This window comes from Ochotona curzoniae, unplaced genomic scaffold, assembly GCF_017591425.1.
Source record: "Ochotona curzoniae isolate NIBS_2020 unplaced genomic scaffold, NIBS_Ocur_1.0 contig_517, whole genome shotgun sequence".
Lineage (NCBI taxonomy): Eukaryota > Metazoa > Chordata > Mammalia > Lagomorpha > Ochotonidae > Ochotona > Ochotona curzoniae.
This window is the reverse complement of record NW_024466454.1, coordinates 5314699-5331103: the sequence shown is the minus strand read 5'-3', so window position 1 is coordinate 5331103 and position 16405 is coordinate 5314699. Positions and strand designations below refer to the sequence as shown.

General features: G+C 45.0%; 1 protein-coding gene across 2 annotated transcripts in view; it reads right to left on the bottom strand.

Annotated features, from left to right (window-relative positions):
- GALNT18 (polypeptide N-acetylgalactosaminyltransferase 18) overlaps positions 1 to 16405 on the bottom strand; it is a 328177-nt gene that overhangs the window by 48420 nt on the left and 263352 nt on the right. Inside the window, exon 7 of one of the 2 annotated variants that reach the window (XM_040989115.1) lies at positions 1696 to 1881. The exons of the other annotated variant lie outside the window; for it this stretch is intronic. Coding sequence (XP_040845049.1) covers positions 1696 to 1881 — 186 coding nt within the window. The remainder of the gene's footprint in view (positions 1 to 1695; positions 1882 to 16405) is intronic. 2 annotated transcript variants of the gene reach the window in all.

Here is a 16405-nt window from a genome sequence, read left to right as displayed (position 1 = left end):
GAGAGAAGAAGGAGTATGGACACAAAGCGAACCAGGAAATCCTCTCTGCCTGAGGCCTTGTCTTGGAGACTTACAGCTCTCATTTGTCTGCTGTTCACTCCCCCTCCCCCCGCCTTGCCCCGCCCACTCCAATCCTATCACTTGATTTGATTTGAATTACTCTCTTGAAGAATCACAGGAAGGTACTGGGTTTTATCATTTTCCAATTACTTTTCCTCACCATTCATGGAGCTGTTGTCCATTTCAACATTTGTCAATTGCAATTAGGGCTGTAGGAGAAGATTTTGGAGAACTGAGAAAAGTGTGCTTGTGGGAGGGGGCAGGGGGGAAGGAGTACAGACAGGACTCAAGTCCTAGGTGGAACCTGGAGACATATGATGCTTCACTGGTGAGCTCCTGGGGAGTTAATCAAGGGTTCTTAGTATTTTTGTCACCAAGGACACTCTCAGCAGGGCTCAGCAACCTGAAACAGTCCCCGTGACTCAATACCACAGGGACAGAGGAAGGCAGAAGGCACAGAAGGCACTATGGTTTCCCTAGGAACAACCTTATTGGCTGGCTGTAATCCTGGGGCTACTTCATTGTGGTAAACTGTCCTCTGGCTCTTTGCTTTTCTCTCAACTGCTAAAAACTCATGGATTATAGGTGCTGCAATCCAACCTAAGTCCCGTTCTCCATGTCAGTAACAGCAGAGAATAAGGTTGTTAAAAACACATGCCACCCATGGCCCAGCTTACTTTATCAATCACTTAGACATGGCAAAGCAGCTTGGTGGAGCATTCACAGAACTTGGAATTTACATGGCCACTTTAAACAAAGATCAATCATTTCATAGAAATGGAGCAGAGGCTTTCTAAAGGACTCAAGGGAAGGCTAGGTACTTGGAGAAAAGAAAGAGGTCATGTAGTCAAAAGCTCTATTGCATGCAAAATGCAATGTGAGTCATGAACTCCAGGTACACAAGCTGCTAAGCTGAGGCTCTGTGGCCAGCCTCTGTTTGGTTTTTCCAATTCAGCAGCCCGAGGTCATCTCCATAGGAGCTGTGACAAGGCTGAACAAAGTTACTGGAAAAACATGACTTTTTCTCTTGAATTTCTTAATTGTAGGTGGACAGAGTGATCACGGGGAGTAGAAGGCAATAATGAGGTTCTATGATGAGAAGCAGCCTGGGCAATGTCCACAGTCTTTGCTTTCTCTGATGGAGACCCCCTGTGGGAGTGCATCTCAGCCCCATCTGGGTGGTTTGAGGAAGCCTCGTGGGATAAGGCTCTTCCTCATTGTTCCAGTCAAAGTTCAATGGGAAAGATTCTGTGTTATCTACAGAGAGGATCAGGTACATTTTGTGAAGTTCAATCATGGCTGATACATTTGTATTCCAAAATTAGGAAACACCTAATATCAGAGAATGAAGGATGTGGGAACATGAGGGAAACTTTGAGCTGCTTGGTCCAACTTGCTTGTCTACAGTGAAATTACAAAAGTTAGAAGTTCTTATGCCAGCATGCTGTCTGGGCATGGAGATGAGCTGTGGAATAGCTTAGAGCTTCTTAATCAGCCCTTTCACATGTGGTAGACTTTGAGGGACAGAGTTTCCTCTACTGTGAATCAAACAAGACTGGTGGAAGAAGATTTTTATCTCATGATTTTTTTCACGCCACCAAACCCAATAAACCCATCCTCAGAGGGACAACGTACCTCTTGGGGTATGTTCCATGCCATGTAGACATGGCTTTTAAATTCATCCATCCAGACTTCAGCTACCCTGAGGGCATTCCTGCGGACATGGGCGGTGAGGTCCTCTGTGTAGGGTTTGTGGGCTCGCTCGATGTGGGCAATCCGTGAACAGGGCAAAACCTCCACACTCCCACCACATTGCCACACCTGCAGAAGACACAGAATCACTTGTCAGTGTCCACACCTGATTGTGTGCAGCGAAAGCAGGCCACTGGTGGCCAGCCAACACGGCCATGGAGAGATCCAGCTCTCTTCATCTTGTCTTCCAAGTCCACTGCATAAAAGGAAACGAGCTGTATCTGGTATGTATCTCTGCAGCGGAGTGGTTGTTGAGTCATTCATGCACAGCTTGGTTCTTAGTGCTAAGTCTCTCACAGAAACCAATTCATGTACCTGTTTCCTCCATCCATAAACTCTACCCTGTTAAAAAAAAGAGACCTGAGATTTTGTAATCAACATCCATATTCGCTTTGCCTTTGAGGGAGAAGCTACTGATATACTTGACTCGTGCAGAGAAGTCCATCTTAAGATGGACCACAAGATCTGGGCAAGTATTAGTGATGGCCACAGAAAAACAGGCAGACACCCTTCTCCTGGCCTGGGTCCTTGATCCAGATGTTCCGTTCCAGTGGAGGCAGGGATACCAAGAAGAGAAGGTTATTAAACTGTTCATCAACCTTCATGAAGAGGATCTTGATTTGGAAGTGATCTGATTTTGCAAGACAATGAAAAGTGAATTTGCATCCTGATGTCAAGGAGCTATACCTTGAAGCTCTTATCACAAGCATTCCAGGTACCCTGACTTTTCAGTCTTACCAAATATGTAACCTTCTTTTGTCCCTATAAGATTTGCCTGTGCTGCTGGTAATTTTAGAATCCCTTACAACTCTTTCTTTAGCTAAAAAAATATCTACCTCTTAGGACCTTGACTGCATGCTCCTGCACTGTGGGGTCTTTGCTTAATTCTCATGACAGAATCTGTGTCTCACTGCTCTGGATGCTACAGCTCTGAACATCACAGCTTACTTGCTGGATTAGTCTTGCTAACTGAATGTGTGTTCCCAGAGGGGAGAAATTGTATTTCATTCATTTCTCATCTCTAACACCAAACACATGACCAGGTACATGTAAGCATTTTGTAAGTACTTGTTGAATAAAGTAGGATTCAAAATAGGATTCAAAGCAATCAAAGGACTTCTGTTTAGCCAGTCAATCAATCAGCACATAAATGGTTGGTGCTTCCTATCTGTGAGATGAATCTGGGATACCTGGACAGGGCTGATGACTGTGGTTTTGGAGGCAAAGTAATTAGGGGCTGCGGGTGGATAGTAGTGGTCACTTTCCAGGTATTATCAACTTGGCAGCTGTTATAACAATAAGTCTGGGTGTAAGATGAAGCAAGATTATCCATCTCTGTGTGTAGAAACAGAATGCTTTCTCCTGTGTGCATCCAGATCATACCACATGCAATTACACACCCACGCCATCCCACCTTCCCTGCTGCATCCTTCAGGTAGCAGTTTGTTAATGTCATGGTACCCCCGTCCATGAGTTAGATTGCCTTGCTTTGTGAGCCCTATTTTGTCTTCCCACAGTCGGGTACCATTGCAATTGCTTGCTTCAGCCTCTCCTTTCCCTTTGCAAAATGTGGTCACAGCTCTTTAGACACATGACACCTGCTGAATGTGCACAGAAAAGTCATAGATTTTCAGGAGGAGGGGCAAGGATGGCTGAACTGGGTAGGAGGAACACTTAGCACTTATTGTTTTTCTGAAATCTTTATTTTTGAAGATTTCTTTCTTTAAAAGGCAGAATGATTATATATATATGTATGTATATATATCTTTGATCTGCTGGTTCACTCCCCAAATGGCCACAAAGTCAGGAGCCTAGAATCCATTCCAGGAGCCTAGAATTCCATCCAGCTCTCCAAGCACATCTTCCACTGCTTTCCAAGGACATAAGCAGGGAACTGGAGGATGGGAAGTAGAGCAGTTAAGACTAAAACCAGAGCTTTGATATGGGACACCAGCAGATAACTCACTGTGCCACAATGCCAGCACCTAAATTTTATGTATATATGTATGTATTTAGTGAGTTAGTTACATACTTAGTTACTTACTTACGTGAAAGGAATAGAGATAGAGATGGAGAGATAGAGAGAGAGAGAGATCCCATCTACTGGTTGCCTTCCCCACATGTATGCAACAGCCACGACTGGGTTGAGCTGAACACAGGAAGCAGAAACTAAATCTAGGTCTCTGATAATGTGGCAGGGACCCAACTGCTTGCTGCCTTCTAGGGTGTGCATTAATAGGAAGCTAAAATCAGAAACAGAGCTGAGACTCAAATAGGTGCTGTGGTATAGGATGCAGATCTCTTAACCATTGTCCCAAATGCTCATCCCTACATCCACAGATTTGGAGTCAGAGAGACCTGGATTCAGATTTGGCCTCTGCCCTTTGCTGTTACGTCACTTTGACATGTTACTTCCCTCTGCAGCCTCAATCCCACCCTGTGTGGAGCACCCTGTGTGGTAAGGGATGCAGTGCCTTGGGCCTGCCTCACTGGAGCATTGCAGGGGTGGCAATTACAGGAGGACAAGCACCATGGACAGGGACAGGATGTAGGCTCCCAGTGGCCCTGCCTGCAAAAGGGTGACCTGAGGTTACTTAGCCTCTATAGAACACAGACAGTGGGTTCCACCAGGGCTGTGGGCTCTGGAAGCCCATGTTGTAGCGCCTGGAACAGTGGTTGTCCTCAGTCTGCTTCTGTTACTATTCCATAATAACAATGATGATTGCTGCAACTTGGCTTCTCCTGTGCACTTGCTTTTAGGGGAGGAGAGGTGAGCAAACTGCTGAGGATAGGCTGTCTGCCAGAATGCCTGCCCCAGCAATAGAGACATGTGCCGGAGGCTCTTTTCACAGACCCTGGGAAGAGCCATCTTCAGCCACGTCCCTTCTGTACAAGGAAACCCCTGTGTGGACAGGGGAGAGCAGCATCTGCTTTTGTTACAGCCTTGAGTTCTCAGCACTACGTATGTTTGGAACAGAAGATACAGACTCAGGACTCAACACATCTGTCCTGCCATTTCTGGCCCTGCAAATAACACTGAAATCAATGGGATACAGTCTGTGTTTGCCAATTCCTGGGTGATAAGCAGCCCCACTGACCAATGGCTTCACTCAAAGGAATCTCACCAACAGTTACATCTAGTTGATGACTGGCATAATAGTTGGAGAGATAAAGGATTGTGCTAGAGAAGCAGGACATCATACAGAGAGTGAGGGGTGGACAGAAGAACTAGAAGGACTAGCAAGGCAGAGAGAATTAGGTAGCTGAGAAATGAAGAACAAAGGTGGCTAACAAAGAAGGTAGGTGAGGCCAAGGCATGTGTTGATATAGCAGGCTCTGGGGACATCTGGCCAAGGATGAATCCCAGGCCTTCTTGACTACACTGAAGTCATTCCTACCCCTATGCCTCTGCACCTGCTACTCCATCCTCCTGGGACGGTTTCCCCCTACTTATTGAACAGCTGAAATGGCACCTTCTTGGACCCACCCAGTCTAAATCAGATCCCATCTGAATACCTGAAGTGCCCTAGCCTTTTCCCAAAAGCACTAATATTCACAAAGCTTTTGTTTACGGATTCAGTTACACATGTGCTTTGTCACAATGGAATTTGAGCTCCATGTAAACGAGGATCATGTCTGTAGGTTTACTACTGTGTATATCAGCACTTGTCACTTAGTGCAGACTCAATGCTTGAACAAATGAGTCCAGGGATATGAGAATCCTGAGCTCTCTCTCACCATAGAGACTCAGTTCTAACTGGTTCAGCTGGATGCCCTAATAAAAGTCAAAAACATAAACTGTGGTCAGGCTTTACTGAACACAATGACTTCCTTCAAACTCAACTAGTTTTTCAACAAAGTTCTGTGATTTGTGTTTACACTGCTACAATCAAAGAGTTGCTCTGGCTGTAGAACTTAAATGAGTAATAATCAAACAAACAAACAAAACAGGAATCCAGCAAATGACCATGGCTGACAGTAAGTAGACAGCCTCGTATTATAGAGCTATGAAAATGTAGAGAAAACCCCCATTCTTGCCAATGTTGGATGTACCTGCAGAGGAGTTGCTTGGTTTGCTCCTGCATGGGACTGGGACCTGAAGCAGATCCACCCAGGGCAGAGCAAAGTCACATTCACCACAAACCCTCCCAAAGACCCTCATCTTGTTGCCATTTCTTAAAAGGCTTGAAGCATCCATTGGAAACCATAAAGAAGCATGGACCTTGGGAACCAAAGGAGAGGGTTGTACTCATAGCTCTTTCGCACATCAACCTTAGAGTGGACTTGTTGTCTGCTCTTTTACTGGAATAACCCCATGGATTTTAAAGATTTATTTTTATTATTTTTTTATTGGAAAGGCGGATATACAAAGAGGAGAGACAGAGAGGAAGATCTTCCATCCGATGATTCACTCCCCAAGTGGGCCGATACTATGCTGATCCAAAGCCAGGAGCCTCTTCCGGGTCTCCCACGCAGGTGCAGGGTCCCAAAGCTTTGGGCTGTCCTCGACTGCTTTCCCGGGCCACAGGCAGGGAGCTGGAAGGGAAGCAGGGCTGCCGGGATTAGAACCGGTGCCCATATGGGATTCCGGGCGTGCAAGGCGAGGACCTTTAACCACTTGTGCCACCACGCCGGGCCCTACCCCATGGATTTTAAAAGGTAAGTTCCTGCTAGCAAAAAGAAGCAGGTAGAAGGCCCATGGGAAAAGTCAACTCTCTTTTGCTTCCTTGGATCCTGAGTTACATGTGCAAATTCAGGGCCTTGTCCTGTGGAAACAAATTTCTTCTTCTCAAGCCTCAATTTCCCCAGTGACCAGATGAGGGAGTTTTGTTATCAGGGCTGCTGCTGATGATTTCAGGTATTTGAAACACAACTGATAGACTTGGGAATTGGGTTAAAACATAGAGCCACCAGAGGCAAGGTAACAGGATAGAATCTGCCCTCACCCATTCAGACATGACAGGAATAGCAAATGAGTTCACACCCTGTGATAAATCCATTTGCTTGTCAATGTCCTTTGCTTGTCAATGTCAATGTGTTGAGGATGATTCTGAAGGTCTCCCTGGGATCAAGGGAACAACAATGTACCACCATCTTGGCTTTGTTTCCCATGGGCAGAGGCAGGGCACTGGGGATGGTGGCAGCTGAGCCTCATACATGATGACATCCCAAATCCTTCCTGGGTTTTACCTCCTATGACTTTCAGTGAGGCTTTGGTTCTTGGCAAACCATCCCTCTTATTTTTTAGCCCAGAAAGCATCTTTCCTACTCACCACTCATCCAAAGTCAGCTTGGCCCAGTTCCTCCAGACTCTTGGAACACATGATTTGTACCACCCTTGTGTCCTGATTTCTTGGCTCATGCCGTTAGTTATCTTTTTATGTGGAGTTATCTTGCCTAGAGTGACTGTGAATGCTGAGACAAGAAGGAGAAACTAACATCAGGGTGGCTATGGGAGGAAAACAAGGTGAATGTGAAGTGAGGCTGAGGCCCTAGGAGAGCAGGAAGAGAACTAGATAGTGATTTGCAGAGTGGTGACTGGGTGAGAGATGTGCACCAACCCAGATATGGAATAGGGCCTAGCAGGACACTCACTCCCAGGAGGTCCCTGTTGTTCAACTCTGCACATGAGGCAAGGTCAAATGTGGACAAGGCTAATATAAAAGTCAGGCCGGGGAGGGTCAAGGGTGAGGGACAGAGGAAGATCTGGGATGGAGGCAATATGAGCATAGAGACAGCTTCTTCTGTGATACGGATCAATCCAACACCTGAACTTCCAGTCCCAGGCAAAGGTCCCAGTCCACAGTGTGTCTCATAAGTCCACCACTCCCTGCATGTGGATGTCTCTCACATCTCAGAGTCGTCCATGTTCCTGGGTTGCTGCCTTTAACCACAGCTGTTTTCACACTCACCCACCAGACATGCACTTGTGTGACATGCACTTGTGTGTTTTGCTAATTCTATTTTCTTCGCCTGCCCAAACTTTTTTTTTCCTGTACCACCTGTTTCTCCTCTTGCACAGCATGTGTGGTAACTATGTTTCTGTGTGTGTGAGTCAGAGAAATGCCTGGGTACAGTTTAAAGCCACGCAACACGAGAACCAACTGTTTGCCTACCTTGGCATTCAGAACCAGAACTTTAAAAATTGCTCAAAATCCTCTCAAAGTTAATCCAGTGACCTAAATTTTGTGAATGACCTCCTGGCCACCAACTGAAATTTAGAATAGAAACACACTGTGTGCATTTTGCAATTCATTCCTTGCTTCCTCAACTCAGTGTTTCATTGCACAAATACACCACGATTTATGTCTGCATTCCAGCAACATGAACAGAGCTCCTTGGAACATTCTCCTGGAGCCCAAGATTGGGTACTTCTGCATGAATTACTGAATAGCACACGGTTAGATACATGTTCAACTTTCAGTAGAGAAATAAAATACTCCTCAACTATGTACACCAAACAACACTCCCAGCAGCACAGATAAGACACATATCTTTTCACACCCTTCTTAACACTTGACATCACTCAGTGTTTTAATCTGTGCCAACCTGATGGGCAGGAAATGCTCTCTCACCACAGTATAACCTGCAAGCTTTCTTGCCTCCTTCCTGGGGACCCACGAGAGCACCCAGAGCAAAGGCTGATGTTTACCCTGCCCTCAGGAAGGAGCCTCCAGCAGCAACTCAGGACAGCGGCTCAATACATGTTTATCACCTGAATCAAGAGTTGGGATTCCATGTACCTGGTATGATTCTCTCCCAGGCTCCAAAGAGTGAGCAGAGTTATTTGTAAATGTTAAGGAGACATGATTAAACTTTGACAATGCTTATTCTTCTGTCAGCCTTCATTAAAAGAAAAAGTTCTCTGGGGGTTGGCGTTGTGGTGTAGCAGTTAAAGCAGCCACCTGCAACACTGGCATCCCAGCTACTCCTTTTCTGATCCAACTCCCTGCTAATGGTCTGGGAAAGCTGTGGAGGATGGTTCAAATGTTTGAGCCCCTGCACGCACGTGGTAGACTCAGAAGAAGCTCCTAGCTCCTGTTTCTAGCCTGAGTCAGCCCTAGCTACTACAGTCACTTACAGACTATACCAGCAGCTCAAATAACTTGGTTTTTCAAATAAATAAATAAACTTTAAAAAATGCCCTAGCGCTACAATTTATGCAGGGTCCTCTAGATAGGATTCTTCCTTGGAAAAACTGACACGTTTTCTCACAAGGTGACACTGAAGGAATCTTTACCTTTGGATCCCAGGAAACACTGGACGTGGTTCCTTCTGTCTGATTGACACCCATCAAAGCCACTGGAGAGCAGCATGGGGATTCACCTGGCACAATCTCCGAGGAAGACCAGCAGGTTTTGCATGTCTGGAAGCTTCACAAAGGAAAGGTAAACGACTGTGTTGCTGGGACTTGATAGTTTTCAAAATAGGTGCTTGCCTACAGGAAATTCCAGGACAGGCTGGAGGGCCAGTATCAAAGGCACAACTCAGCTAACTGATCCATCATCTACTTTTTTGAAACCAATCCTCTGATTAGCAAGACAGAACCACAGGAGTCAAGAGAAGGAAATTCCAGGAGGATCTTTACAAACACATGATCACTGACAATGAGGAGATACCTCCAGTGGTTCTGATCAAAGGAAGCTCACCCACAGTCTCCTCGATCTCACACTGGAAAAGGAAGTCAGGCCTGGACACACTGGGATACGGAAAACTGAGATAGGAGTGGAGAAGGGGTGTCCCTACAGGGTTTCAGGGAGTCCTTTGCCCACACCAATGGGTCTACACCTCTCAGCCCCTGTGCAGAAAGGAGGGACTTGGGAGCAGCTCTAAACAACAAAATAAAAAAGGAAATGACATCTGCCACTTCTGGACAAGTGTCCAAGATGTCCCCTTCCTCTGCACTTCTACCATGTCTTGAGTGAAGTTCAAAGAAGGTGAACCCAAGAGAATGAACTTGAGGCACTAAGTTCATCAACTGGAGGAAATTTGCCTGGAGAGCCTTCTACTCCTTGGGGAAGTGCAGTCTGAGCCCATAATGAAGTGCTCCTGGGTTAAGTCTCAGACGTTTGAGGGTTGCCCTTGCAGTCTGGAATGTTGGCAATGTGCAAAGGGGTAAGGTGACCAGAAGGCTTCGTCCCTGCAGGCACCAGAAACCAGGGAGATTGCACCTATCGAAAATACATCACTGGGACCATCTATTTATTTTGTGTGAGTGTTGAAGTCCCTGTGGGTGGGGCCTTTTTCCATGGCTGTGCTTTCTCCTTGTGCCTTACCCAGCTGTTATCCAAAGTGAATTTCCTGGACTATGCTTATTTTATACTTAGCTATATGAAAATCACTTACCCATTTAAAGTGTTTCCTTTTTTGTGTCTTTAATCAGTGGCTGTTTCTTTCCTTTCTGGATGAAGTTTAATCTAATCAGAAACAAACCCCATACATACAAATGGCTTGTTAGCATGTACAATCAAATGCAAATGGTCTGTCTATACCATATGCTGGTCCTCCACCCCCACCCCCTAAGCAGCCTAAAGGATGACTTTTGGAATCAGTGTCTAAAAAATATAGCCATAATAGGTCAAAGAGGTCCTTTCTGAGATCCAGGGCAACCAGGAATCTTCAGCTTGGCATCCAGGGCCATCTGACTATAGGTGGTTCATATCCCTGAGATGAGAGCAGGGGGAAGGCAGTCTGGCAGAGCCTGGAGCAGACACCAGGGGAAGTTCCATGTCTGGTCCCAGCACCACTCCCCCACACGCTCAGAGGTCCCCTGGAGGTTCTCATTCACATGATAGAAATGAAGCTGACATGCTGAACATTCTCTCATTCAGAAATGACATTTGTTCTACAGAGCTTGCCTCTGACTCGATTTAAATGCAGATTATGAAAGCTGGCGTCTGAGTCTTGGAGAAATTTGCCCTTTGCAATACACATCAAAATGAATCGTCAGCTTGCACCTCATTACCAGGGTTATCTCCAAAAAGCACCTACATCAAACTTGCACTCAAAATAGGATTTGCAAAAAGAGACCAGCAGTGCCATACAGCAGAGCTGGAGGGGACCTAGCAGATTGGCTCCCATCATTTCCCAGGTGAGTGAGCAAACCTGAGGTCCAAATCCCATGGTGATCTACAGGCGGAGGAGAAAATGGATCCAAAGCCTGCCACTTGAGAGGACAGGCTCTGGGCCAGACAGCCCTGTCACCAAATCCTGTTTCCCATTTGCTGGATTGGCAACTTTGGGAAATTAATTCAGTCTTCTTATCCGTGAGATGAAGGCAAAAATGATAATGTCCCAAAAACAGTTGTGAAGTGACCCACGCAGAGGTTTTATCTCAGCTCCTGGCCTGCGTTCAGAGTCCACTAAGTATTGGCTACAAGGAAGATCACTGCAAGGTTTCAGTGATTAAAAGCTTCGCTCTCTCTGCCAGAGCTTTGGCACCTTCCTGTGAGTGCGGATTTACGGCTCCAGCTGCCCACGCGGCACCTCGCTTGCATGTCTCTCAGGCATCTCAAGATTATCTTGTCCAAAATCAAGTTCTTGATTGCCTTCCCTGCCTGCCCATCTGTCCCTGAGTTTTCCCCTCACACACCCAAGCCTGAAACCCATAATTCATCAGTAATTATGGTTGCTTCCTCCCCCTCCACGTCCAATGCATCAGCACACGTAGTCAGTCTAAATATCCACATCACTTCTCTCCATTCACACAACCATCATCCTGGTCCAAGTCACCATTGTCGTGTGGACACTGCCACTCAGAGCCTCCTGAGAAACTCTTTGCTTCGACCCTTGTTGCTTTCCTATCATTTTCTAAAATTATAGGTCAGATCATGTTCCTTCTATGCTCCAGTTCAGTCCAACAGTTATTCACTAAACACATGCTACATACTGGGTTCAGTTTCAGGATGTGGGGGTTTTATCATTTCAATAAAACATACAAAATCATAACTTTTTTGAAGTTATGTTCTATTTTTCCCAAGGCAGCACGTTTTATGGATTAAATTCTGTCTTCCTGCCAATTCATACTTGAAAGCTCTAACTTTCCATGTGTCTGTATTGGAAAAGGGGCCTGTCATGAGGTGATTAAGGTTAATGAAGGTCATAAGAATTAAGTGCTGATCTGATGGAACCGCAGCTCTTATCAGAGGAAGAGACTCCAGAGATCTATCTTCACCACGTGAGGACACAGTAAAAAGGTGGCCATCTATAAGCCAGAAGGAGCACTCTGACCAGGCGCCATCATGTTGGCAGCCTGATTTTACTTCTGGCTTCAAGAAGAGTGAGAAAGTAAAATTCTGTCAGTTGAGTCACCCAGTCTGCAGTACTTTGTTACGGCAGCCTGAGCTGACTAATACAACACCCCTTGCAATTTGCAACTATCCATCTGCTGCGTGCTCCCTTTTTCCAACTGCCTGTTCCAATATGCGGCTAGCTCCAAAAGGAAGGGGCTGCATTTACTTTGTAAACTTTACATGCCTAATGTCAAGCATAGTGCCTCACATATGGGAAATCCTTAGCAAACAATGTCAATAGAATGAGCTGCAAAAATGTGTACATTAAACCCTAAAGTAGTACGATACCAGGTTGTACTGTGGCTATAGTACAATTACAAATGGCACTTGCTTTCACTCAAAATTGTCTAGTTTGGATAATTAGTGGTTACTTTCTACATTTATTATTTATTTATGCCAAATTAATAAGGTATAACATGGTTACAGAAACATTGAAATTCAAAATGTCTATCTTGAAGTTACAGTATTACTCTTCTTTCCCCTACCCAGTCCCTGAGTTCTCTGACCACAATCTCAATAGGGAAGATCATGCAAGTCATAGGGAGCCTCACCCAATTCTGTGCAAAAGCAGATGTAAGAAATCAGACAGAATGCAAACACACTATGGAGTGCTCCACTGCCTACTAGCTAGGGGCTGAACCAAGCAAAGAAAAAGACCAGCAGCCTGAGCCTTGGACCTTGACAAACTGGATAGGCACAGAGAGAGACAGGCCCTAATGGAATTTTATAAGAAAGCGTTGTGTTATGGCAAAACATGTGTGCAGGGGTAATTTCTGCAAATTGGCACCTGCAACCATGGGAAAAAGTTACTCTTTGGTTTCACTGTTTTAAAGTAAGAGCATTTGGAATGGGTAATGATGTCTCTGAATTCTCCTTCTGCCATTGCAGATTTACGAAAACCTGGGCTTGCCAATGGTAAATGACAGTGAGGCTTGCACAATGAGAGTGAGGCGAGCAGGGAGAGCAAAGTAAGCCAGGGCCTTGTTTGGTGGTTCCTTCCTGAAAATCAGACCATCTAAAACAAACTCACAGGCTGACTCAGTGTGAACAGAAGCAGAAGTTAGAAAAGGAAACAGCCAGGAGAGGGTGGGAATAACTGTGGGTGCTGTAACACAGATTGCTGCTGGCTCTCAGGGCTTGACGTTTTAGCTTTGATGTCTCCCAGCCATGCACCCCCAGATCAGGAAATTAAACAAGGTTTCATTACCACTATCACATCCATAGTCTATAAGCAAAGTTGGTTAATTGTCTCAATAATAGCCTTTATAGCTATTTCCCCCCTTGGTTCCAACTCTGTAATTAAGACAGAAATTTCCCTTAGATTGACCATCTTGTCTGTTATTAGGTCTTTGGTGCATCAGTTAATCTACTTTTCTGTGGCTCCTTCAGTGAGCACAGTGTGAGGATCCCTTTAGAATGGCATGGCACACTCCTTCCTCTGCTCTTCTCCACTCTTTGCTGATGGTGTCCTTATGTGCTTTTTAAATTGCTTTGTTCTTTAGGAATTAATTTTGTACTTATCTTCACTAATTGTAAAACTTTTACAACGTACTGTTAAACTGTGTCTGTTCAGCTGCTGGTTTGTGATTGCAGTCACTCCATGGCTGGTGAATGAGGAGAAAATGTGCTCTGTGGCTAAGAAGGATTTTGTTCAATGTTTGCCCATGTCTTCTTGAGTTGCTGTGCATATCAGATTAATTGGGCTTGGTTGGTTGCTTGGAGTGTTGAGATTCTCATATCCAGGGAAGTCACAAACCAGGGATTGCCCCAAATCCAGAGATTTTGGTCTCAAACATTTCAGGTTTCTAGGACCTCACAGATTCTAGGAATTTCAGGCCCTACAGGTCCCTAGAAGCCACAGCTAATGGCACACAGTCTAAGACAACAGGACTATGAAATGGAATGGCTGGACACCCAAAAAGACATAAAATTCTTAACCACACACTTAAGGTCAGTCTGTTTTCCCAGGGCTCTGGCACTTGGCTTCTGCCTACAACAATCCCTCTACTTCCATTCCTGGTCAAATAAAGCCTCTAAGTTTCCCTACCTCCTATCACTCTCCATCCTCTCTCCCTAACCCTTTGAAATCTGTTTTCAGTCTTTATCAGCAATTGTTCCCTCCCAGGCCTTCACACAGAATGCTCTTTCTCTACTTACATTCCCATCACAGTGGTGATTTAGAGACTCTGACATCAGGCAGAACCCACCACCTTGTCCCTGTGGGGCCTAGGAGGGTTATTTATATAACAGCCCTAAGCCTCCATGCTGAGACTGTGTTCACAGCCTAGTGATTCCTCTTAGCAGCAGAAAATGCCATGTAGCTTGAAATTCACGGGAGTACAAGCTCTATGAAGGCAGTCCTAAGTTGTCTTGCTCATCACTACTAACTCAGGGCTTTGCACAGTGTCTAAAACAGTGTTTCATAGATATTTACCAAATAAGTGCACTAAGCATAAGCTATACATGTTCAATATATGGTAGATAGTATCATTAATATTTGTGTTGCATTGGCTATTGCCTTCACTGATGCCTGTGATTTTCCCACCCACCCAATTTTTACTTTTCCAGCTGACATATTGTGGAACAATGAGCACCACCCTGTCCCATCCTCACCTCTCATTTCCATGCTCAATTTTCACATCTCCTCTCTTCTCAGTCCTTATTTTCATGTGCATTGGGTTCTTCCTCTTATCTTCAGTGGACACACAGAAGGCTCCTGATTTCATGATCTTATCTCAAAGTTATTCTCCTTTTTGTCTTTATTATTTATGTGTGTAGTTCTGGATTCCTGTTGAAGTCAGCATCAGGATATCACGTTTCTCAGCACCCTAATGCCAAGAACATGTCACAAACAGTGTGACAAATGTTCACTGTATGAATGAATGGATGAACGCTATTTCTAATATCAAATTTTCCCATGTCAACCTTCCCCTTTCTTAGCCAGCAGGATCCCAAACCTCCCATTATCAGATCTGAAATCTCGATGTCATCTTTGCTGGACTTCTGCTAGTTCCTCTATGATTCAGGAGGGACAAACATTTGGTGCAACAACAAAGTGTTTCGTTTGGCATATCTATATCATGTTTTGGAGAGCCTGGATTTGAGTTCTGCTCTGTTTCCAATCCAGTTGCCTGCTAATGCACTCCCAGAAGTAGATTTGAGTTCCTGCCACTCCCTGGAAGGCCCAAATGGAGTTGGCTTTGACCTGGTTAGTCTGAGCTATGTGGTCATGTGGAGTTGAATATTCAACCAATGGGTTGAATATGTGCTCTCTCCCATTTTTTTAAAAATCAGGCAAGGCCAGATCTTAACCTCCAATTGACACTGAAATTCAATGCAATGCTAACGTAACACAGGGACAGTGCATTAGCTGAAACATTCTACAACTTGGGAAGTACAAAGACCAACACACCTGAAATTTGTTTTTCCAGGCATTTTAAATTCATGGCCTCAGAAGACCACACAGATTAACACTTATTTCACCATTCAAGCCTCCATTGCTCAGCTTTCTGTAGGATTCTCATTTTCACAGCCACTGAAGGACAATGCCACAGAGATTCCAATTTGCAACCTAATGATAGAAAGCAGTGGCAGGGCTTGTGGCCACCACTCACCCACACGACATACATACACCTGCACTCTGGGATGTGTTATTCCAAGCTCTCAGGTTATTCTACGCTTCAGCTCCAGCTGGCGTGAGCCAACTGTAACATTTAGAAGCAATCGGAGACTTGAATCCAATTTAAGGTGTTTCATTTTTCTGTCTCCAGGGATGGGAAGTTGAGAGAATCTTCCAGCAACTTTTCTGTGAAATGTTGCATCTGTGAATTTCCTGAGACCTTTTCGGCTGGGAGAAAGGCTGGCCTCCACATCCCCTCTTTTTCAAGTTTCCAGTTTTAATTATCTTCCCCGTGGACAGTTAAGAACAGCCATGTTGCTGGTGGTGAGAGAAGATGACTCGGGCTTCTGGGGATAGCCACAAGATCCATCTCACATGTACACACACTAACCTGCCTGGACTTCTTGCACTGGCCATTGCAGCAAAGTCCCCAGGCCCCTGACCTTACATATATATATTTATTTAAATCCCAAATAATGGTGACACCTATTGTAGGTATTTGCCAGGAATCCTTCCTCTTTGTCTCTAAGTTTCTGACCCCACATATCTGACTTCCTGCTCTGGTTTCTCCCTTTGTGAATTTCTTAATCGATCTGCTTCATGCAATGAAATGGGACTGTGAGTTTTCCAGAGCAACACGGCCTCATCTATCTCCTAAAGGTCAACTCAGTTCCAGAGATGA